Genomic DNA, 25,558 nt, shown 5'->3' with positions numbered 1-25,558 from the left:
GATTGAATAGTGTGCCACTTGTTTCTCTTTTTCGTGTCGTTGTCTCTTGATAGTGTTCGAAGTACACATACAAAAGGCAAGGTTATTTAAGAGGATGATTTCTAGCAGTTAAAATTATGATTGTGCATGGCTAGATCCACTAGTAGAGCCTTTTAGAACAGCTTAAATGGCTACCTCACAAAATAGAAAGAAGAAAAAAGAACCCAGCCTTAATGAGAAAAAAATAAAAGACTAAACGAAAATAGATAGCATGGAAGACAAATATTGAGAAAAACTGTGAATGCATTAGATGAAACTGTCAAACAATTACAAGCTGTTCAGTTTATGTTTAAAGAATACAAGATTTGATTTGATTTAGATACATATATACTATGTGTATCACAAAAATTTAAAGAGACACACTCTCAAGTACCCACTCTATCAATTCTTAATCTTGGATCAATCATTGGCTCCAGGCAGCTAGCTATATATTCATTAGGCCAAGCTCCACTACACTTCCATTTCTCCAAGCTTTTCTCTGCAAAATTACCTTGATCTTCCAGTTGATACAAATTGAAGGTTACACGTCACTCAAATCATCAGGGGTACTTGCTGGAAAGAAATAACCAATGGCAGGGTGCACTTATGGTTTCCACGGTGCTGGAGGTGGCGGTGGTGTGGGAAACATAGGGGGAACAGCAGAGAAAATGGTATTTTTGTCAATTGATGTGCTCTTGTCGCCTGACAATGCCACTAGTGCCGCAACTAAACCAGCATTTCCGGCAAGAGTTGGCTCTGTGTAATTGTAGTTTGAACGAACATCATGGAAGCCATCATGCTTGTCAGGACCAGCGACCATGGCACCAACAATTGTATTTGGGTTTGGCTTGGAAGAATCCCTCCATTTCCATCCACCTTTACAGCTATATTTGACCTTGTTCTTTGGAATAGATGCACCTCTATGGTGGACATGTTTTGGATAGTGATCACCAAAACCTACAATATAGCTCATTTTCCTCGGATTTTTCCCAAGAATGTAATCAATCTGCAAAACCGCCCACAAAGGAAAAGAAAAATTAACCCTGGCACCTCATAGTGATAACAATAATATGAGGGATTTGGATCCCATACATATCTGGAAGGAAATACCACATACCTGGGTCTTGGCAAAGTTACGGAGCACATCTGTTGAAAAGAAATTAGGTCCACAATACCATCCAGGTGTATCAGCAGCATCAAGATAATCACTATATAGGGCAGCCAAAAAGGCAGCATTGACAACATATTGCAGAGGCTGAGGCCTACCATGGTTTAATTGAATCAAGCCACCTGAGTGCAAAAAATACCAACATTTACATCACAGAATGGTAATCAGAAAGTCATGATTCTGATGTGACTGGTGGAAAGGTTTGAAGTAAGAATTGTTACCTTTGGTTCTATTAAAGCTTGTGAAAACTGGAAGATAGGAGCACATGATTATGCTTGTCTGATTGTGAAAGGTCCTCAAAATTTCTTCATATGGATAGCCAGGACTCAAGAACAACCTCAAACGACTCAGAAGAACCTGAATAATGAAAGATCAAATCAATCAAATGAATTTTCACTAAAATTGCCAAAACCTGCAAGGTGTGGCATAAAGATCACGTGCAAGGGAACATATCGGGAAGGCCAGGAAAGACAGCATATTTGAGAACAAAATTAATGCTAACAAGAAGATCTGAACGCAGACAAGCATTGGCAGAACTCATGACACTTACAAAGGTAAATAATCCAAGATTAGTAGCAATAATACCAGATATATAAGAGATGTATTTCCGATTTAGGAATTACTAGCCAGACATCTAGTTTAGAACTCGACTTCTTTGCTACTAAAGGACAAAGTATTTAAAACCACACAGCATCCACCATAAACACTACAACTTTAAGACAACTATTCTCAAACTAAGATGTTTTCTTGAAAAATGAAAAAGTGAAGAAAAAAACTCAGAAATTCATCATCATGACTTTAACTTCTAGCTATTGTTTGTTCATGTTAATCCAGCTTCCAAATGACAAACCAAGATAACTAGAGCATAATATAGATATACACACAAAGACGTAATAAAGAATCCCTACAAAATTACCTGAGCACCAGCAAGTTTGTTATCCCAGCTGAGGACCCCATAATCAGGGCCTCCCCAGAAGGCACCAGCATGCTTGGCCAGGCCAGGAGCAGTAGCAAGCTTAAGGTATGACGAATTTCCAGTTGCAAAGTACATCCAAGCGCCTCCCCAAACATATTCATCCCAGTAACTGGTTGAGTTATAAAATATTGCAGCTTCCGAACTCCCAGCACTGTACCTACCTCTCTGATCCCTCGAAAACTTGAAGAGCGTGGTTGCACCATGCACCAGTTTCTTGGAATAGGCCTTATTGTCCTTGAAAACAATGGAAGCAGAAGCCAAGGCAGCAGCCATCTCAGCGGCAAGATCTGAACAACTCTGGCATTCAATCACAGGGCGTTCATAGTCCATGTCCTCCGGACGCATCCAGCAATAGTGATCGTTGGGAGCACTCCCACCAGAAGTATCTCCTGACCCAACCTGTCAAACAAGCCCAAAAAACAATAATTGGCACACATCCTATTCCATACTCCACACCCCACAACAAAATTCTAGTCCATCAACCTAACTTTTTTTCTCAAACCACTCAATTGCAACTGCATCATCCCCATTTATCCACAACTCCCCCAATACCAAAAATCGCTAGATGCAACAAACGTGTGACTTTGAGCACAATTTAAATCCTCGATCCATTCTAAAGTATGGATCGACCATATTTGCACACAATTTCCCACAACATCAAGGATCAACCACTAGAACGAAACTTATGAAGCAAATGACTTGACGTGAGAAATGAAGAATGAAGCAAAAAGAAAAAGAAAAAGGGGTGTGGCTGGATACCTGAGCAGCAAGTGAGGTGATGGTGTCAGCAGTACTATTGAAACTCTTGAGAAAATAATCAGCACCCCACTTAATGATCTCCTTAACATGATCAAGCTCCCCAGCAGCCTCATACTTTGCACTATACTCAATCACACTCCAACTCAACATAGAAATGGAAAACGCAGCAGGAAAGTTAAACTTGATAGCATCCCCGGCATCGTAGAACCCACCCACCAGATCCTTAATCGCAGAAGAAGTAGCAGAAGACTTCCCATCTTGCATACCCGAGTTCCCCCTCCAAGACACATTGTTATGCTTCGGCAACTTCCCCGCTGCAACACCAACAAACACAAGCAGTTCAGACAAGTTAGTTACGTTTACTAAACAAACAATGATGCCACGAACACGATTGCTCCATCAGGGATCTCAGTTGCTTACATCTCTGGGCGTTGAAGAACATCAGGGCCTTGTGAAGGGCGAGCGTGTAGTTGTCGGGAGGCGGGTGTTTGTGGTGGTGGCGAGGGACCGTGTTCACGATAAGCGCGATGAATCCGGCGAGGAATGCGGCGAAGAGAACCGTGCCCACGGTCCATACGAAGATCTTGCGGCTGACGATGATGCAGCCGAGATCCACGTACTTCTTCTTCTTCTGTTCGCCGGGTCCCAGGAGCCAACTCTGCTGCGTCTCGTCCAAGGGCCGCGACAGCGCCGCCCTGTCCAAGTCCTGCAGGTTCCGGCTCCGCTCCTCCTCCGTGGCGGAGTCCGTCGCATTGATCTCCAACGGCCCACCCCACGGATCTCTACCGTACATTCTCGCTCTTTCTGTTTTTTTCACTCCAACAATGCCACCGACACAACACACAACACACAACACAACACTGTTTCTTCGAATCACCGAACTCACAGGTTTCGCTGCTTAGTATTAGTAGGACTGCGTGTGTTGTGCTGGTGCTTGCTGTCCTTTTTCCTTCCTTTTTTTTATATATATCTTTTTTTTTCTTCTTATTTATTTTTCGGACTATTTTGTTTAATAATTATTTAACACGTTGAAAAACCTAAACTTAATCGCTGGTATTTGATTATTTTATTTTGAATTGGTGGAAATGGAAATTTTTAGTTGAAAAGATTGCGTGTCTGGTAGTGACGGTGCTTGGCTTTTTCTTATGATAGTTATAGTAATGATAATTATTATTCGTCATTAATTAATTATGCGTTGGGGTTTTGCTTTCATTTTTCTAATTTGTTTTAGTTTTTTTTAATTACTACATGAAAGATTTTGGTTTGGGAAATTGTATTAATTAGGTTTGAGACACTGACGTGTCTACCGCCGACGCTGACAGACTGTCCGCAAATCCAACGCACCTCGCTCACACAACTCATTCACCACAATAATAACAACAAAAAAAAGGTTAAAAATAAAATTTAAATAAATTTGATTGAAAAAAAAAAATTACAGTAGAAATCCTCAGAAGTGTTTACTTTGTAGCTACTCTTTTGATATGACTTTTTTTTTTTATGGATAATAAAATTGATAGGGTTGCTGAGATGAAGGGAATGTGTCACGTGCATTGATACCTAGCCAATCCAATTAGGGCAATATAAAAACATCATGTGTTGTGTTCGTTCTGATGCCAATTACGATCCCTATAAAGAACAAAGTACTAATTTGTGATTAACATGTTAGTTATGGAATTTAAAACTAAATAAAAAAATGATGGTTGGTGAACGTGGCATTTCTTTTATGTGTGGTGGTGTAGTGTTCAACCAAGAGAAGAGGTTTTGTTTGCCGACACATGCTGTTTCACCATCTCTTACTGTCTCTTCTGTCGGTTTTAGCATTTTTTTTTAATTAGGTTTACTTTTATCAATGATTAATTTTAATCAGGTGTTAAATAAAGTTAAACATAGATGAAATATCAATGAAGTCATTTGTTAATTATACTTTCTATACAAGAAAACTGGGGTATAAAAAAGTTAGTTTTGTATTGTATGGTATTGTATGTATGTATACATGCTTTATTTATACACATACATAGGGTAGTTGGTTTTGTTTTTTAATCCCTTTCTTTATTGTTGAGGTGGGCCAAACATGAAGGAAACTATTAATGTTTGGTCTGCTAATATTCTTTTGGTGTTGCTTTACGTAATTCCTTTACCATTTCTTTTTATTGTGTTATAGGTGTGGTGTCACAACTTTACCATTTGCTAATTTTTACACACAAATTTAACTAACTATTTTTAACATTTTTTTTTAGATTTAATTTTTGTATACATAGGATTGGGATATGAAACTTTATCCAAAAATCATGAGGAGGGTAATGTTGGTTCTTTTAAGCTCTTTTTGTAATATTTAAGATAGACTTAAATTAAGATGCTCATGTTCTTTAGGTAGGAGAGAAAAGAAAATGTGAAGATTATATTTTGAAACTCAAAGTTTCATATAATTTTGTTTCTAAAATATGTATTAAAAGATGAATGAAAAAATATCTTTAAATTATTTTTTATTTTCAGAGTCTTGCGTAATACGAGATTATTAGATAACTCGGAATAACTTCAATAATATCTAAATGTAAAAGTGACAAAAAAAGAAGTCATGATTAAATTCTAGATAAAGTGTTTATTCTAACTTTGACCTCTGAATCTACACAAGCCTTTTAATTGTTTAGTATTTAACTTTTCTACGTGTTTGAACTATAAAAATATCTTCATTCATAAACGCGTTTTTTTTTTCTGTAGATCCAATTCATGCATGTAATGTTAAGAAATAATGAGAAAAATGAAAGCGAGGTGTTTGACGAAAGTGTGGAGAACTTAGTGTGACGTAATAGTTGGAGAGAGCAAAGCCAAATGTGTAGAAAGTAGAAACTCCATACCTAAAAAGCACCCAAAACTTGTCTTCAAAGCAATAATGAAGCAAATGGAAGAATACGACCATGCAACTACACATCAATTCATACATTACTTTACATTTTCATTATCTCATACAATTTTTTTAACTAATTTTAATATAATCCTATCACATATATAACGATATAACTTTTCTTTATGAGAGATACCTTTATTAATTTAACAACATACACCACTTGAATTAATCAATGATTAGTATGAAGATAAGTCTGTGGTTAACTTTTACAATCTGGTTTATATTGCACAACTTGCATAAACTAAGTTTATATAAAAAATCTGGTTACTAATTACTTTATCACAACCATTAACAAACTCTGAAGGAAAAGTGATGAATAACCATTCATTAATGATGAAGCATCATCTTCTATCAAAACAATAACGTGCTATCTTTTATCAAGTGCAACCAATGAAACTTGCAGAGATGCTTTCATGATTTTATTAGCTACAATAATTCATATTTCGTTGTTGTTTTATCAATAAAAAAAACACTAATAAATCAAAGGTTCGGTACGCCTAACCTGTTGATATGTATTTTATCACAGAATGATAGTTAGGTGAGATTAAATACAGTATCAAAAACTATAGCCACCTACAACTGAAAATTACTTTAAAATAGTATTTGCTTCGGATTTAAGGTATGCTCTGATCCAGTAATTAATTTACACTTCTAGTAGATGAGACTGAAAGAAGCCACAGAAAACTGAAGATTAACATTATATCATCCCTGAAACTGCATATAAAACATGTCTAGTGATAATTCTACAACCCTTCTAAGTTCTATAATCCTCAGAAGGATTCCAATTTTAGGAGGGAATATATATATATATATATATATATATATATATATATATATATATATATAGAGATATATTTTATGTATGTATATGTGTGTCTTCCATCTTCCTTTTGGGGAGCTAGAGATCAAAGCTATGGCTGTGGAAATGGAAGATGGAATCATGGCGTTGTCTTGTCATGCTGTGTGACCTGATTTCTTCAGCAACACTTGTCTGAAGTGTTGAAGGGCCACAAACTATGACACCCACATCAACAAGGCCCCACTTATTTGAACTTGATTCATAGATTTCTGCAATGCATGTGTATCCAGATTAGTAACTATAGGTAGTAAATATTTGGTTAGATTTAGAGTTTCACTTCACTAAAATACAATGATGTTTAATTGAATGTTTTATTATGCAGATTGTCCGGATGATATACAATACAACAACACATCTTAGTTTTGTTGAAAAATTATGTTCATAAAGACATACCTTTGAAGTCTGGCCTGGAACCATAGGTAACAACAGTTGACTTTTCAACACTGTCTTGACTTTGATCCTTGGGAGCCAAAGAGCCATTTTGGTGAATCTTATCATCAACATTTTCATCATTGGACTTATCTTTCAAATAACTCTGCTTTTCCCAATTGTGCCATAGTACAACCACTGAACCACCAAAGATAACAACACTTGCAACCATGCATATCACATATAGTAGTCCCTTGTACCACCATATCTCTATGTGAAATGGGGTTATGTAGTAAACATACAACAAAGTCAGCAATATCACAAAGCCAACTGTAGATGAGATAACATAAAGTCCAGACCAGAAATTGTCCCCTGTGCCAACCAGAACAGACATGCCATAATCACTAGCCATAGGGCAGAATGAAGATTTTATTGGTTTGTGAGTGTACCCCTCTTCCTGCAGATAATAGAAATCAAATACAGTTTAGTGAAGAAAAAAAATGTGTAAATGATAACAAAGCAGCATCAGAAGAAAGTACAAATTTGTATGAAGAAATGTAGACTCACCAATGGAGGATCTGATTCTCTAGTGACATAAATACGAATATCAATGTTTACTTTATCTGAAAAGGATGGACAAATTGTTTCCATGTCAATGGTTGAGAGAAGTGGAAGCTCATTTGAATTTTTCACTGCCCAAACTAGTAAAATATTTCTCGGTTGACAGGGTTTCCCCTCCCTAACACGGTGGAGAATGTCACTCAGTATAGCAATGAAGGGTGAAAGTCCAATACCACCAGCCACTAATATAAGATTTTCGTACCTAAGAACAAAATGGTAGTCATTTCATTAGCTGAAGAAGCGAAGAACAAAAACATAACTTAGTCTAAAATCTTATTTGGTCTGAAACTCCATGCATAGTAAGGAACAAAGACTAAATCATGGTTTCCATCATTTATTATGTGAGCAGAACAAAAAGATTGGCATGTAATGTAGCCACTCACATTAAATGGTATGGTACTTCGTGCCCATATGGTCCCTCCACTGAAGTTGTTATGACTGATAAATCTTTTTGTGCATCAGTATCAGTAATCTTTTGTCTCAGCTTCTCCGTCCATTTGCCAAGAACCTTTATAAGAACAGCAAGGTGATGCTTTCCATCCAAAGGGCTAGAAGAAACACTGAATGGATGCCACTGCAGCCACGATAGTTCCCGGACTTGAACGAAAATGAAACTTAGAGCATTGTACCTCAAATCTACAACATTTTGAAAAGGTTTATGGTCAGTGAACTGGTTATGGTAAAAAGTTATGTGCACCAAAATACTATGGTAAGTATGTAATTACTTTGAGGTTTTGAAATAACCAATTCCACAGTGCCACATGGAAGGCATCTTGAAGAGATTACATTGACTTTCCTTCGTGATTGGCAGAACCTCAGAAACCGATCAAGCAGAAAGAGAAATATTCCACCAGCAGTCATAGTGAAAATAAAGTCACCAACATGCAAGGCCAAAAAGACAACAAAGACTACGTATAATTGATGAGTGTAGAAGAACAACTCAAAGTTCCATGTTCGCACTCCAGGAAGAGAGGTCACCCACATTAACAAACCAGCTAGAAGGCTAATAACTCCTGGGAGATTGGCTACACCAATATCTTTCCACTGTACTAACTGCAAAGGGGATCAGATTATGCATGGAAATAGTTAGCATGATTATGCCAATGTATTCAAGATAAAGCTTGAACTAGTAAAGTAAAATTAGATTTTAATGTTTATAAACCATAATTTCTCTAAAGATCATGCATAAAGAAATAAAGGATGTCACTTTACCACTAATCAACAACTACCAAACCTAAGAGGAAATTAGGATAGCATTATAGACATTTTGGTAAGGCATAAGCAAAATAAAAGAACAAGACAAAAGGAGTGCAATGGCTTGTGTTATAATATACTTCTGCACCTATAGTTGAGAAACCTAAATGCAAACAGCTATGAAGGTCAATATTTAGTTTATTTTCCTTCTTAGTTTACATGGACGAATTATTCTTTTCTAAGGGACAAAAACCATTAAAGTTGGATGAATTGTGAATCAAGATAAGATCTCTTAGGAAAAATGTAGCGCTGCTCATGCGGCCGCTGTGATCCTTCATTCACCATCATTCAATCCTTCTTTCTCCAACTAGCAAAATCCATTGAAGTTTCCATCTCCCACCAAATTGAAAAAATAACCTTTGTCTGCATTTTTCTTGCCATGACCACCATCCATAGTTGGACTCTTCACCCATTCGCCATCAAAAATGCCTTTTCACATGGTGAGTTGTACAAAGAAAGTACATGAATCAATGGCTAGGAATCCAAGTGAATCTAAGTTTCACATTGGCTAGAAATGAGAAAGTAGAGCACTATATAAGAATAAAGACCCATAAACCCATTGCTTTGAGGTTTTGGTGAAATCCAAGTGAGTCTAAGTCCCACATTTGCTAGAAATGAGAAAGTAGAACACTATATTTCTTGTGCTTGGTTCAACCGTTTCAACTCTATTTTTGGTATGATTTGATATCTCAGTAATTAGGGTATGTTTTCCTGTATTATACTTTGAGTGATTATAAATTAAGAATTTACATGTATGATTAAAAACACAATTTACAAAATACACGTTATTAGTTTGGAAGGTTCCCTTTTGATTAATAAGTAAAAAATGAAATCACAAAAGTAAATAGAAGATTATCAATTCAGCACAAAATCATCCATTGATAGCCAATATTATTTTTCAAGAATGCATCATTACTGCTTGTTTTTCTTTTCTTTAAAAGCAATTGGGCCTTGTTCAAAGTATTCAATGTTTCGTTTACATCAGTTCATTAAAATCAGATTCATTCAGCAATCAAGACCTGTATCATTATACCAAATATACAATAAACGAATAAAACACAAAGGGAGTTCAAAAATAGCACTTTTGTTTGTCCTGTAAATTCAAATTCAGTGAGTATAAACTATCTTCAGAAAAGAAATCCATTAAAGAGGACTCACTTTTTGTACAAGGAGGCCTTCCATTGCCCAAGCAATGACATAGAGAAGTCCATGGATAGTAAACATCACCATTGTGAGGTGTCCCAGCCATACATGATATCTTGTGGCATGTTCGAAAGGGATATCTATATAGCGGAGAAGAACAGATCCCCTTGAAACTGGGACAAATAGGAATGCCAAACACATTAATCCAATCGCGCCGGTTCGAAGTCCCATAATTTTGATCATGAATATGCTGAAAAGAATCAAGGGAAACAGCTTTGTCATGTTCATCGCTCTTAATTCCACATGAACATTGTAAAATTTCTAAGCCAAAAGTTCTTAAAAAGGATTCCATTTTAAGCATGACCAGGAGACAATATATGGATTCCATGTCAAGACACGTAATTTAGATTGACATTTCATCACTCCAATTGTACATTTGTTGGGACACAAAAGTTTCATATCGCTATAGTAATCTACACAGTACCAAACTTGGCTGACATATTCTTGTATACCTTCTAAAACCTCAATAGATTCTCTGGGGTTTATTGGACCAGGGATTTTAATTACATTTCCCCCTTTTTATTAGTTTCATGGTAGACTTTTTTTCAAGAACCAATTAAACACTGATTGAGAAATATGTATTGAAGAATCCCAAAATAAATCTTGAAAGATAAGTATAAAAAACAAAAGAACATAAATTCTCTGTTGGATTTTTTTGATGTTATCTTCTGTTAAGCATTAATATATTGATGTTGATATACTAATTTTTTTTAACATATTTTAAGGTATCAAAATAAGTATCTATGTGTGTATATTGAAAGCACAGCAGAAAGATAACAAAAATAATCCAACAGACAATCTCAATTCGTAAAGAATTAGTACTCCAACAACAAAGGGCAAAACTAGGAAGTCTTCAACAAGAAAATAATTTCATTTTCAGAAGTACTAGCAATATACACCGCCAGTCTTTCTAATACACTTTAAAATTTATTTAAAACTACCAAAACCAAGGATGATTAAGTATGAAGCGAAACACACAAATTTTAATGATTTCAAATCAATTTCAGCTAATAATAATGTGGTACTAGCATTTATCATCTCACTAAAAAACTCAGTCTGCAGAACCCAAATACAGAAGATAAATGAAGGCACAAGACTGTTATACCTCTTCTCTCTAAAGGATGACAGATCAGATTCAGAGATCATTCCAAGGGCCTGCACACTATAAGCATAAGTAGCCCAGAAAACATACAGCAAAAACAGGACAATCCCAACGAATTCTGTGGCAGAAACAACCCCAAATGGTCCTCTGATAAGCACAGGAAATGTCCATAGGCGGAACCTAGGAAGTTTGGAACTCTTCTTTCTGCAATAACAAACAAAGTACAACATATACTCTAAATCAAGGTTTCAAAAGTAACTGCAACTGCAATTGTGATCTCATTGTGCCACAATTTTTCAAAATAGCAAGGATGTGACAAAAACCGTGACCGCATTTAGAATCATGCTATGGTGATGAAGAAATTCATCACAAAGATAGAAGCGTTTCAGGAAATCACATACCCTTGAAGCTGATTCTCCCCAGTAAGATTTAGGTGCGCAATGGCAAGAAATGCAATTATGAGTAATGGGGCAGTGAACACCAAAAAGATGCTTCCTGGAAAACAGAACACATTGTTAGCTTTGAACTCACGCCACACAAAAGGTGAAAAAAAAAAGAAAAAGAAAAGATAAACTAACCTGTGATTCCAAAAGGAGTGTTACGGCTGAGCTCATACCATTTTGAAAACAAGGTATTCACAGGCTTTGCAGGTTGAAAAAAAATAAAAGCTGTCCACAAAACAAAGATGACGGAGATAAAAAACTTGAGAGTCCATTTAGTAGCTGACACAAGAGAAGATGATAGTGTCTTGCTTGCAGTTTCATCACCACGAGGAGAAAGCAAAGGACTGTAATCAAAATTGTTTTTCTCCATGGACACAAATTCTTCCTCCCCGAAAAGGGTATTCCACACAATTCACTAATGCAATTAGTTGCAGCTTCTTGAGGCCCAGTGCCACATAAAAATACCAGCTTGAAGTGGAAATGAAGACAAAAACTTTTTGTGTGGAACCCAAAATATTTATTTACTGAGCAACTTAGAGCCACCCAAATGAATTTTTCAAGAGTTTGAGATAGACCATATGTGGTGGAGTAGAAATGTAGATTTCACACATTACCAGTACAATTATGGTTTGAAGAGAGGAACAAGAATGGGACAAGAATGGGACATCATATTTCAGGTCATCAGCATCAACATTAACATCGACACACTTGTTCTTTTCTTGTATTCTCTCTGGGGCCATGCATGTAGAGCCTTAGAAGAAATGGCTTAAAACTACAATTTTCTCTTTTCTGAATTCTATTGTCTTTAACTTTCTGTTATTTCTATTTTAAAATTGTTTAATTATTTTTTTCAGTCTATATATTCTCTAGTTTTTTGAGTCTAATTATTATGTATTTTAAAAGTTTATGTTTTGATTAAACTCTTTGAATTGATTAAGAATATTTTATTAGAATTGATATTAAGAATAAGCAAATTACACCAACAAAATAAACTATTAATTTATTTTAAAATATTAAATAAAAAATTAAATTACATTAATTTTTCAAAAATCAAAATCAATACAAAATTAAAAAAAAATAAAAGACTAATTTGACTTTTTAAAGAAAAACATATACCAGAAGAATCATTAAACTTTTAAAATATTACTATTTTATTTATTTTGTGTTCATATGTTTAATTTTATCAGGATTATTATATAAAATTGTGTAGAAAGAAACTGAGGAAGAAGTTCATAAAGTGTTTGTGTTTTTGTTTTCTTATGAGTATAATGTAATATTGTTATTTTTATCAAATTTTCGATATGAATTAATTTGTTTCCACTCTTTTTATTTAGGTAGAGACAATATGATCCACGCACTTTCAAGGTCTGGAACATTCCTGATAATAACATCTTATGCAGGGGATTAAGATGTATTATTATTAAAATAGTTTATTGAAAATAATATATAATTTTTTAAATTGCTTGTGAAATGAACAGATAATATTTATATATCTAGTGTTAAAATAACTTTTGAACAAAAAAGTAGTAAAATATTTTTACAGAATGAAAAACCAAAACCTTTTTTATTGTGTAGTGGTCAGAGGAAACCCCTTTGTCTCAAATAGACAGACACATAAATGTTTCGCCTTGTTTTTCTCGCCCAGAATTACAGTGAATTAAAAATAAAAATAAAAAATAAATAGGAAATTGGATTTTTTTTAATATATTTGTGTAAGGCTGCAAATAAATAAGAAATAGAGACATAATGTGAAATAGACAGAGAAATAAGTGGGAGCATGTGATCCACTTGTTGCTTTGAGTACCCAATATTGCCACGTGTTTTCTTCTCTATCTCTTATATTTCATTCCTCATGCAAATGCCACAATTTTGCAAAAGGACAATGAGTCATACAAGTATTTCAATTTAATTTGGTTTTGAAGAAATAATTATTAATTTATATTACTTTAGTTGGAGATAAAAAAAAAATTGTAAACATCTCATATAACTAAAGTTTTATTTAGAAAAGTTTAGTTCAAAACACTATAATAGTGCATACTTTTAGTTTAAAGTTATTATAATCTTGTATGTAACGATAAAAATAAGGGTTAAATATGTTTTTGGTCCTTCAAGTTTGAGCGAAATTTGAGTTTAGTCCCTCATCAAAACTTTTGACCAATTTAGTCCTTCATCTTCCAAAATATATGAATTTAGTCCTTTTAACCAAATTTTGTTAAGTTTATCTGACATTTCAAGCGCATTTCATGATAGTATTTAAATTATTTATACTGTTTGACACATTTTTGCTTCAATGTTAACTTAAATACTATCATGAAATGCGCTTGAAACGTCAGATAAACTTAACAAAATTTGGTTAAAAGGACTAAATTCACCCATTTTGAAAGATGAAGGACTAAATTGGTCAAAAGTTTTGATGAGGGACTAATTCCAAATTTCGCTAAAACTTGAGGGACCAAAAACATATTTAACCCTAAAAATAACTATTTAAACTCACCACTTCCATTATTGTTAGTAATTTAATAAACTCACCGCTTCACCGCTAAATGTACAAAGAATATTAACTATATTCTAAATTAAGAATTATTATGACGAATTTTAAAAATATATACCATTACACGTGTTGCATATATCAAAGCTGAAAACATCACTAGCATTATAAAATAATATATTTTTTGTAAAGGAGAACTCGAATATTTTTACTAAATTATATATACAATTCAAGTTATCTATCTCAAATTGTTATTGATTATATATATATATATATATATATATATAAATTGTTATTGATTATATATACCGTATATTTTCTTTTAGAAACTAATTTTATGAAGTTATTTAATTTTAAATTTATTTATAATAAATTTAAAGTATAAGTATTTTCTGTAAAATAAATCCATACAACATTAGTTTTGTTCTTTTATGATGAAAATTTTGGAGTTTTTGTTTAGTGTGTAATGTATTTTGGATTTGGTTGATAACACTTGAGTGAATGACGGGAGAATTATGATATCCTGTTCAATCTTTTCTCCAAATAGTCCACAAGAGTTAACTAATATTTATTTTATTATTTAATTTTTTGTTTGCGTGGATAAAAATTTATAAACGAAAGTTGTATAAAATTTTTAATATTTAGAATTGTGTAATAAAAATGAATAAGATTAAGTTAGTTTTAAAATTTATTTTAAATATTTAAAAATAAAATAAAAAACTAAAGGATCAAAACTATAGATGTCAACGGGGTATAGTAATAGCTCTCACGTACCTTACTCGCGTGATAAATATTCGCTCGTACCCGTACGGATATCCATAGGTACCACTGATATTTATAAAAAGAAAAAATTTAATATTTAACAATAAATTTTAACTATAAATTAATCAAAATACAATGCATCAAATTTATAAATTTTAAACAAAGTACAAATAACTCATTTAATTAGTGTTGAATGATAGTCTACAAATAAATAGGGATGTTTTAAAACCAATTGATAAAAAATAATGGGTTAAATATGTTTTTGGTCCCTCAAGTTTCAGTGAATTTTGGAATTAGTCCCTCATCAAAACTTTATACCAATTTAGTCCTTCATCTTTCAAAATGTGTAAATTTAGTCCTTTTAACCAAATTTTATTAAGTTTATCTGACGTTTCAAGTACATTTCATGATAGTATTTAAGTTAACATTAAAGCAAAAATGTGTCAAACAGTGTAAATAATTTAAATACTATCATGAAATGCGCTTGAAACGCCAGATAAACTTAATAAAATTTGATTAAAAAGACTAAATTCATGCATTTTAAAAGATGAAAGACTAAATTGGTCAAAAGTTTTGATGAGGGACTAATTCCAAATTTCGCTGAAACTTGAGGGACCAAAAACATATTTAACCCAAAAATAATTCATTCAAAATAAATGTGTCAATATTTTAATTATTTTTTTTATTTTTTTTTTAATTTAACTTAGAATATATATAGGGTATGAATATCCACGGACACGAATACTATGATACTCGTACCCGCCTCGTTAACATGCGGGTATAACACGTACCCGTTATCCATGAGTATCTATTTTCAATGTCAATTTTCTATTGGTTGCAAATTTTATCCACAAATACCCATAAGTACGGATTTTTTTTGATATCCTGATCTAAACCATACATCTTATATTATATATAAATTAAAATTTAATTTAATTATTTAAGTATAAAGGAATTAGGAAAAATAATTGACAAAAAGACTTTACAATAAAATTTAAAATACAAATAAATTAGGAAAATTATAAGAAAACTGAAATTTGGAATTAGTCGTGGCAGGAAAAAAAAAAGGTAATATATATGCGTAAGCTATTCGTAACACAGGTTAAACATTTTTCTGTTTGTTTTTTATTTCTAAAAAATGGATTTATATTATACTTAAATAGCTAATGTTGTCTTCCATCTTCCTTTTGGGGAGCTAGAGATCAAAGCCATGGTTGTGGAAATGGAAGATGGAATCATGGCGTTGTCTTGTCATGCTGTGTGACCTGATTTCTTCAGCAACACTTGTCCGAAGTGTTGAAGGGCCGCAAACTATGACACCCACATCAACAAGGCCCCACTTCTTGGAACTTGATTCATAGATTTCTGCAATGCATATGTATCCAGATTAGTAACTATAGGTAGTAAATATTTGGTTAGATTTAGAGTTTCACTTCACTAAAATACAATGATGTTTAATTGAATGTTTTATTATGCAGATTGTCCGGATGAAACTTTAACCTAGATCATACAATACAACAACACATATTAGTTTTGTTGAAAAATTATGTTCATAAAGACATACCTTTGAAGTCTGGCCTGGAACCATAGGTAACAACAGTTGACTTTTCAACACTGTCTTCACTTTGATCCTTGGGAGCCAAAGAGCCATTTTGGTGAATCTTATCATCAACATTTTCATTATTGGACTTATCTTTCAAATAACTTTGCTTTTCCCAATTGTGCCACAATACAACCACTGAACCTCCAAAGATAACAACACTTGCAACCATGCATATCACATATAGTAGTCCCTTGTGCCACCATATCTCTATGTGAAATGGGGTTATGTAGTAAACATACAACAAAGTCAGCAATATCACAAAGCCAACTGTAGATGAGATCACATAAAGTCCAGACCAGAAATTGTCCCCTGTGCCAACCAGAACAGACATGCCATAATCACTAGCCATAGGGCAGAATGAAGATTTTATTGGTTTGTGAGTGTACACCTCTTCCTGCAGATAATAGAAATCAAATACAGTTTAGTGAAGAAAAAAAAAAAGTGTAAATGATAACAAAGCAGCATCAGAAGAAAGTACAAATTTGTATAAAGAAATGTAGACTCACCAAAGGAGGATCTGATTCTCTAGTGACATAAATACGAATATTAATGTTTACTTTATCTGAAAAGGATGGACAAATTGTTTCCATGTCAATGGTTGAGAGAAGTGGAAGCTCATTTGAATTTTTCACTGCCCAAACTAGTAAAATATTTCTCGGTTGACAGGGTTTCCCCTCCCTAACACGGTGGAGAATGTCACTCAGTATAGCAATGAAGAGTGAAAGTCCAATACCACCAGCCACTAATATAAGATTTTCGTACCTATGAACAAAATGGTAGTTATTTCATTAGCTGAAGAAGCGAAGAAAAAAAACATAAGTTAGTCTAAAATCTTGTTTGGTCTGAAACTCCATGAATAGTAAGGAACAAGGACTAAATCATGGTTTCCATCATTTATTATGTGAGCAGAACAAAAAGATTGGCATGTAATGTAGCCACTCACATTAAATGGTATGGTACTTCGTACCCATATGGTCCCTCCACTGAAGTTGTTATGACTGATAAATCTTTTTGTGCATCAGTATCAGTAATCTTTTGTCTCAGCTTCTCCGTCCATTTGCCAAGAACCTTTATAAGAACAGCAAGGTGATGCTTCCCATCCAAAGGGCTAGAAGAAACAGTGAATAGATGCCACTGCAGCCATGATAGTTCCCGGACTTGAACGAAAATGAAACTTAGAGCATTGTACCTCAAATCTACAACATTTTGAAAAGGTTTATTGTCAGTGGACAGGTTATGGTACAAAATTATGTGCACAGAAATACTATGGTAAGTATGTAATTACTTTGAGGTTTTGAAAGAACCAATTCCACAGTGCCACATGGAAGGCATCTTGAAGAGATTACATTGACTTTCCTTCGTGATTGGCAGAACCTCAGAAACCGATCAAGCAGAAAGAGAAATATTCCACCAGCAGTCATAGTGAAAACAAAGTCACCAACATGCAAGGCCAAAAAGACAACAAAGACTACGTATAATTGATGAGTGTAGAAGAACAACTCAAAGTTCCATGTTCGCACTCCAGGAAGAGAGGTCACCCACATTAACAAACCGGCTAGAAGGCTAATAACTCCTGGGAGATTGGCTACACCAATATCTTTCCATTCTACTAACTGCAAAGGGGATCAGATTATGCATGGAAATAGTTAGCATGATTATGCCAATGTATTCAAGATAAAGCTTGAACTAGTAAAGTAAAATTAGATTTTAATGTTTATAAACCATAATTTCTCTAAAGATCATGCATAAAGAAATAAAGGATGTCACTTCACCACTAATCAACAACTACCAAACCTAAGAGGAAATTAGGATAGCATTATAGACATTTTGGTAAGGCATAAGCAAAATAAAAGAACAACACAAAAGGAGTGCAATGGCTTGTGTTATGATATACTTCTGCACCAATAGTTGAGAAACCTAAATGCAAACAGCTATGAAGGTCAATCTTTAGTTCATTTTCCTTCTTAGTTTACATGGAAGAATTGTTTTTTTTCTAAGGGGCAAAAACCATTTAAGTTGGATGAATTGTGAATCAAGATAAGATCTCTTTGGAAAAATGTAGCTCTGCTCATGCAGCCCTTACGATCCTCCGTTCACCATCATTGAATCCTTCTTCCTCCAACTAGCAAAATCCATTGAAGTTTCCATCTCCCACCATTGCGAAAAAATAACCTTTGTCTGCATTTTTTTCTTGCCATGACCGCCATCCATAGTTGGACTCTTAACCCGTTGACCATCAAAAATGCCTTTTCACATGGTGAGTTGTACAAAGAAAGTACATGGATCAACCGTTGAGAATCCAAGTGTGAGTCTAAGTCTCACATTGGCTAGAAATGAGAAAGTAGAGCACTATATAAGAATAAAGGCCCATAAACCCATGAAATTCAAATGAGTCTAAGTCTTACATTAGCTAAAAATAAGAAAGTAAAGTACTCCATTGTCTTAAAGTTTTGGGTTTATGTGGATGTAAACCTAACATCAACTACCTAGTTTAATAGTCTCCGGTGACTCATGTCTTGTCTATAGCACGAAGAAAGCTAGATGCGATCTCCTTGTGCTTGGTTCAGCTTGGTTCAGATGTTTCAACTCTATTTTTGGTATGATTTGATATGTCAGTAATTAGGGAAATATTTACAATTGATAATTAGAGATATTCTCATCAGTATGTTTTCCTATATTATACTTTAAGTGATTATAAATTAAGAATTTACATGCGTGATTAAAAACACAATTTACAAAATACACGTTATAAGTTTGGAAGGTTCCCTTTTGATAAATAAGTAAAAAATGAAATCACAAAAGTAAATAGAAGATTATCAATTCAGCACAAAATCATCCATTGATAGCCAATATTATTTTTCAAGAATGCATCATTACTGCTTGTTTTTCTTTTCTTTAAAAGCAATTGGGCCTTGTTCAAAGTATTCAATGCTTCGTTTACATCAGTTCATTAAAATCAGATTCATTCAGCAATCAAGACCTGTATCATTATACCAAATATACAATAAACGAATAAAACACAAAGGGAGTTCAAAAATAGCACTTTTGTTTGTCCTGTAAATTCAAATTCAGTGAGTATAAACTATCTTCAGAAAATAAATCCATTAAAGAGGACTCACTTTTTGTACAAGGAGGCCTTCCATTGCCCAAGCAATGACATAGAGAAGTCCATGGATAGTAAACATCACCATCGTGAGGTGTCCCAGCCATACATGATATCTTGTGGCATGTCCAAAAGGGATATCTATATAGCGGAGAAGAACAGATCCCCTTGAAACCGGGACAAATAGGAATGCCAAACACATTAATCCAATCGCGCCGGTTCGAAGTCCCATAATTTTGATCATGAATATGCTGAAAAGAATCAAGGGAAACAGCTTTGTCATGTTCATCGTTCTTAAATCTACATGAACATTGTAAAATTTCTAAGCCAAAAGTTCTTAAAGGGATTCCATTTTAAGCATGACCATGAGACAATATATGGATTCCATGTCAAGACACGTAATTTAGATTGACATTTCATCACTCCAATTGTACATTTGTTGGGACACAAAAGTTTCATATCGCTATAGTAATCTACACAGTACCAAACTTGGCTGAGATATTCTTGTATACCTTCTAAAACCTCAATAGATTCTCTGGGGTTTATTGGACCAGGGATTTTAATTACATTTCCCCCTTTTTATTAGTTTCATGGTAGACTTTTTTTTCGAGAACCAATTAAACGCTGATTTAGAAATATGTATTGAAGAATCCCAAAATAAATCTTGAAAGATAAGTATAAGAAAAAAAAGAGCATAAATTCTCTTTTGGGTTTTTTTGTGTATTATCCTTTGTTAAGCATAAAAATTATATTGATGTTGATATACTAAATTTTTTTTAACATATTTTAAAATATCAAACTAAGTGTCTATCGGTGTATTTTGAAGGCACAGCAGAAAGATAACAAAAATAATCCACCAAACAATCCCAATTCGTAAAGAATTAGTACTCCAACAACAAAGGGGAAAACTAGGAAGTCTTCAACAAAGAAAATAATTTCGTTTTCAGATTTCAGAAGTACTAGCAATATACACTCTGAGTCTTTCTAATACACTCTTTAAAATTTATTTAAAACTACCAAAACCAAGGAAGTATGAAGCGAAACCCACAAATTTTAATGATTTCAAATCAATTTCAGTCTGAATACGGATACGGAAATGGAAACGGGTACAGATACAACACGGATACGAAGATACGGCTAATTGAAAAAATATAGGACACGGGACACAACGTATATATACATGTTAAGTTTGAAACTGTCAACTAACACATTGTCAACTAACACAAAAATGAATCTAATCTATCTATCTAATGTCCAACATGCGAAAAGTAGTGATAATATAAGATTTGTTCCTTATTTTAATTGTCAAAATCATATGAAAGATATAAAGGTATATTTCAAATTAGACATAGTGTATCTTACAAGTATCATACGAGTATCGGTGTCCAATGAACACGAGACACGCCATCTATGAGGCGTGTCGGAGCATCATTCAGCTAATGAGAATGTGCTACTAGCATCTATCATCTCATTAAAAACTCAGTCTGCAGAACCCAAATACAGAAGATAAATGAAGGCACAAGACTGTTATACCTCTTCTCTCTAAAGGAGGACAGATCAGATTCAGAGATCATTCCAAGGGCCTGCACACTATAAGCATAAGTAGCCCAGAAAACATACAGCAAAAACAGGACAATCCCAACGAATTCTGTGGCAGAAACAACCCCAAATGGTCCTCTGATAAGCAAGGAAATGTCCATAGGCGGAACCTAGGAAGTTTGGAACTCTTCTTTCTGCAATAACAAACAAAGTACAACATATACTCTAAATCAAGGTTTCAAAATTGCAACTTCTGTCACATCATCAAAAGTAACTGCAACTGCGATTGTGATCTCATTGTGCCACAATTTTTCAAAATAGCAAGGATGTGACAAAAACCGTGACCGCATTTAGAATCATGCTATGGTGATGAAGAAATTCATCACAAAGATAGAAACGTTTCAGGAAACCACATACCCTTGAAGTTGATCCTCCCCAGTAAGATTTAGGTGCGCAATGGCAAGAAATGCAATTATGAGTAATGGGGCAGTGAACACCAAAAAGATGCTTCCTGGAAAACAAAACACATTGTTAGCTTTGAACTCCCGCCACACAAAAGGTGAAAAAAGAAAAGAAAAAGAAAAGATAAACTAACCTGTGATTCCAAAAGGAGTATTACGGCTGAGCTCATACCATTTTGAAAACAAGTTATGCACAGGCTTTGCAGGTTGAAAAAAAATAAAGCTGTCCACAAAACAAAGATGACGGAGATAAAAAACTTGAGAGTCCATTTAGTAGCTGACGCAAGAGAAGATGATAGTGTCTTGCTTGCAGTTTCATCACCACGAGGAGAAAGCAAAGGACTGTAATCAAAATTGTTTTTCTCCATGGACACAAATTCTTCCTCCCCGAAAAGGGTATTCCACACAATGCACTATGCAATTAGTTGCAGCTTCTTGAGGCCCGGTGCCACATAAAAATACCAGCTTGAAGTGGAAATGAAGACAAAAACTTTTTGTGTGGAACCCAAAATATTTATTTCGTAAACGATATTTCAACAAAATAATCTGCAAGATTTTGACAATACACGTATGGGGTTGGTTTCTTTGAAAATTTGGCAAAGTTAATTGGAGAGAGAAAGAGAGAAAGGGAAAAAGGAAGAAAGGGAGAAGTGAAACAGAGAGAGAAAGTAAGTGTTTGTCGCCGGAGTAACCAGATTCACAGACCCACGTATATGAAGTTTTCGTCGGCAAGGATTTCATTCTCATAATAGCCAAAATAAACAACTGTATGAAAAGTGGGGAGTTACATCGGAGTTTATGATTATTGATTACAGATTTTGATAAACTTTATTTAATTTTCTTATTTTGATCTTTCATTCACTCACTCACAAAGTCTTTTCTATCATTAAAGCTAGTTTGTCTAATTGCACAATAAGCTAAAAACACAACTCAAACAAAAGTGGGGAGTAAGTCATACGTATGTGGGGAGTTACGTCAAACTTTGTTTTCAAACGTTGCAGATTTCAATATAGTTAATTTAAATTTCGTGTTTGGATCATTCATCATTCATTCACTGACAGACAAAGTCCTTTCCATCATCCAATCCTCATTCAATGAATTGGGTGGTAGTCTAACCTCACAATAGCCAAAATAAACAACTGTATGAAAAGTGAGGAGTTACTCATACGTATGTGGGAATTTACGTCGGACTTTATGATTATTGGTTGCAGATTTTTATAAACTTTATTTAAATTTCCTATTTCGATCATTCATCATTCATTCACTCACTCACAAAGTCCTTTCCATCATTAAAACTGCATGCACTGAAGCGGCTGGTTTGTCTAACTGCACAATAGACTAAAAACGCAACTCAAACAAAAGTGGGGAGTAAGTTATACGTATGTGGGGAGTTACGTCAAACTTTATTTTTAAAAGTTGCAGATTTCAATATAATTAACTAAAATTTCGTGTTTGGATCATTCGTCATTCATTCACTCACACATAAATTCCTTTCCATCATTCAATCCTCATTCAATGAATTGGGTGGTAGTCTAACCTCACAATAGCCAAAATAAACAACTGTGTGAAAAGTGTGGAGTTACTCATACGTATGTGGGGAGTTACGTCGGACTTTATGATTATTGGTTGCAGATTTTGATAAACTTTATTTAAATTTTCTATTTCGATCATTCATCATTCATTCACTCACTCACAGAGTCCTTTCCATCATTAAAAATGCATGCACTGAAGCAACTGGTTTGTCTAACTGCACAATAGGCTAAAAATGCAACTCAAACAAAAGTGAGGAGTAAATCATACGTTTATGGGGAGTTACGTTAAACTTTATTTTCAAACGTTGCAAATTTCAATATAGTTAATTTAAATTTCGTGTTTGGATCATTCATCATTCATTCACTGACAGACAAAGTCATTTCCATCATCTAATCCCCATTCAATGAATTGGGTAGTAGTCTAACCTCACAATAGCCAAAATAAACAACTGTATGAAAAGTGGGGAGTTACTCATACGTATGTGGGCAGTTGCGTCGAACTTTATGATTATTGGTTGCAGATTTTGATAAACTTTATTTAAATTTTCTATTTTGATCATTCATCATCCATTCACTCACTCATAAAGTCCTTTCCATCATTAAAACTGCATGCACTAAAGTGGTTGGTTTGTCTCACTGCAGAATAGGCTAAAAAAGCAACTGAAACAAATGTGGGGAGTAAGTCATACGAATGTGGGGAGTAACGTCAAACTTTGTCATTATAGGTTGCAGATCAAATAAAGTTGTTGGTTGTCTTAAGTGGGGAGTGACAAATGCATTTGTGGGGAGTCACGCATGAATATGTGGGGACTGATGTTGGTTATTACGTTTTGAGGGTTCATATTTCTTTAATAGTTAATTTTAAATCGCATTTTGGTTCACTTTAATAATTCACTTGAAATAATTTTCCATCATCAAATATGCATTGACTTAAGTGGTTGCTTTGTTCATTGCCAATTGGAAAAATAATCAGAATAACCACAAACTAGGGAGTCAACCACTTATTTGTGGGGAGCAGTGATGCAAATTTCTAATTGCACTTCCACTTGGTTACAAAATTTAAATATCATAATAGACATTATCATAACAGATAATGTCCTACATACAATTTCAATAAGGGATATTGTTCCTTGCCGTCGACGACGGAAGGTGGCCGCAATTTCCGCAAACCCACTCCTAACTCTGAATGCAACGGTCTAGATGAATGATAATGTATGAGAATAGTGTGAGTGACCTCCGGTGTGGACGGCGAAATGGTTGCCGGCGAGAACTTCATGTACGTGGATCTCTGAATCCGATTACTCCGGCGAGAAGCACTTGCTTTCTCTCTTTGTTTCACTTCTCCCTTCCTTCCTTTTTTCCTTTCTCTCTTTCTCTCTCCAATTAAATTTTCCGTTTTAGTTTTCAAAGAAACCAATCGTGTACGTGTATCTTCAAAATCTTGTCTAATTATTTTGTTGCAATATCATTTCCGACATGAAATAGACAGAGAAATAAGTGGGAGCATGTGATCCACTTGTTGCTTTGAGTACCCAATATTGCCACGTGTTTTCTTCTCTATCTCTTATATTTCATCCCTCATGCAAATGCCATAATTTTGCAAAAGGACAATGAGTCGTACAAGTATTTCAATTTAATTTGGTTTTGAAGAAATAATTATCAATTTATATTACTTTAGTTGGAGACAAAAAAAAATTGTAAATATCTCATATAACTAAATTTTTATTTAGAAAAGTTTAGTTCAAAACACTATAATAGTGCATACTTTTAGTTTAAAGTTATTAGAATCTTGTATGTAATGATAAAAATAACTATTTAAACTCACCACTTCCATTATTTTTAGTAATTTAATAAACTCACCGCTTCACCGTTAAATGTACAAAGAATATTAACTATAATCTAAATTAAGAATTATTATGATGAATTTTAAAAATATATACCATTACACGTGTTGCATATATCAAAGCTGAAAACATCACTAGCATTATAAAATAATATATTTTCTGTAAAGGAGAACTCGAATATTTTTACTAAATTATATATACAATTCAAGTTATCTATCTTAAATTGTTACTGATTATATATATATATATATATATATATATATATATATATATATATATATATATATATATATATATATATATATATACTGTATATTTTCTTTTAGAAACTAATTTTATGAAGTTATTTAATTTTAAATTTTTTTATAATAAATTTAAAGTATAAGTATTTTCTATAAAATAATTCCATACAACATTAGTTTTGTTCTTTTATGATGAAAATTTTGGAGTTTTTCTTTAGTGTGTAATGTATTTTGAATTTGGTTGTGAATGACGGGAGAATTATGTAATAAAAATGAATAAGATCAAGTTAGTTTAAAAATTTATTCT

At 33.7% G+C, this 25,558-nt stretch overlaps 3 protein-coding genes across 3 annotated transcripts; all 3 read right to left on the bottom strand.

Moving 5' to 3' along the window:
* Nucleotides 1-264: 264 nt before the first annotated feature.
* LOC114188068 (endoglucanase 25-like) lies at nucleotides 265-3,844 on the bottom strand. Its single transcript, XM_028076570.2, has 6 exons — nucleotides 3,342-3,844; nucleotides 2,922-3,235; nucleotides 2,103-2,561; nucleotides 1,408-1,543; nucleotides 1,136-1,308; nucleotides 265-1,024 (listed from the first exon to the last, which is right to left on the bottom strand). Exons 1-6 carry the CDS (start codon nucleotides 3,712-3,714, stop codon nucleotides 623-625), a joined length of 1,857 nt encoding a protein of 618 aa, XP_027932371.1. The 5' UTR covers nucleotides 3,715-3,844; the 3' UTR covers nucleotides 265-622.
* A 2,568-nt stretch (nucleotides 3,845-6,412) lies between these two features.
* On the bottom strand, nucleotides 6,413-12,266 carry LOC114188066 (ferric reduction oxidase 7, chloroplastic-like). Its single transcript, XM_028076568.2, has 9 exons — nucleotides 11,813-12,266; nucleotides 11,636-11,729; nucleotides 11,238-11,438; nucleotides 10,088-10,322; nucleotides 8,401-8,728; nucleotides 8,059-8,311; nucleotides 7,622-7,877; nucleotides 7,079-7,511; nucleotides 6,413-6,894 (listed from the first exon to the last, which is right to left on the bottom strand). Exons 1-9 carry the CDS (start codon nucleotides 12,045-12,047, stop codon nucleotides 6,725-6,727), a joined length of 2,205 nt encoding a protein of 734 aa, XP_027932369.2. The 5' UTR covers nucleotides 12,048-12,266; the 3' UTR covers nucleotides 6,413-6,724.
* A 3,711-nt stretch (nucleotides 12,267-15,977) lies between these two features.
* On the bottom strand, nucleotides 15,978-21,940 carry LOC114188067 (ferric reduction oxidase 6-like). The gene is made up of 9 exons (XM_085674529.1): nucleotides 21,768-21,940; nucleotides 21,590-21,683; nucleotides 21,167-21,366; nucleotides 19,650-19,884; nucleotides 17,816-18,143; nucleotides 17,474-17,726; nucleotides 17,037-17,292; nucleotides 16,492-16,924; nucleotides 15,978-16,292 (listed from the first exon to the last, which is right to left on the bottom strand). The coding sequence occupies exons 3-9, from the start codon at nucleotides 21,331-21,333 to the stop codon at nucleotides 16,123-16,125; spliced, it is 1,842 nt and encodes a 613-aa protein (XP_085530655.1). The 5' UTR covers nucleotides 21,334-21,366; nucleotides 21,590-21,683; nucleotides 21,768-21,940; the 3' UTR covers nucleotides 15,978-16,122.
* Nucleotides 21,941-25,558: the final 3,618 nt, after the last annotated feature.

The sequence above is a fragment of the Vigna unguiculata genome, chromosome 6 (assembly GCF_037176805.1).
Source record: "Vigna unguiculata cultivar grain cowpea cultivar isolate G323 ecotype 2 chromosome 6, ASM3717680v1, whole genome shotgun sequence".
NCBI classification, from domain to species: domain Eukaryota; kingdom Viridiplantae; phylum Streptophyta; class Magnoliopsida; order Fabales; family Fabaceae; genus Vigna; species Vigna unguiculata.
The sequence above is the reverse complement of the archived record's forward strand: the minus strand, read 5'-3'. Positions and strand labels throughout refer to the sequence as shown.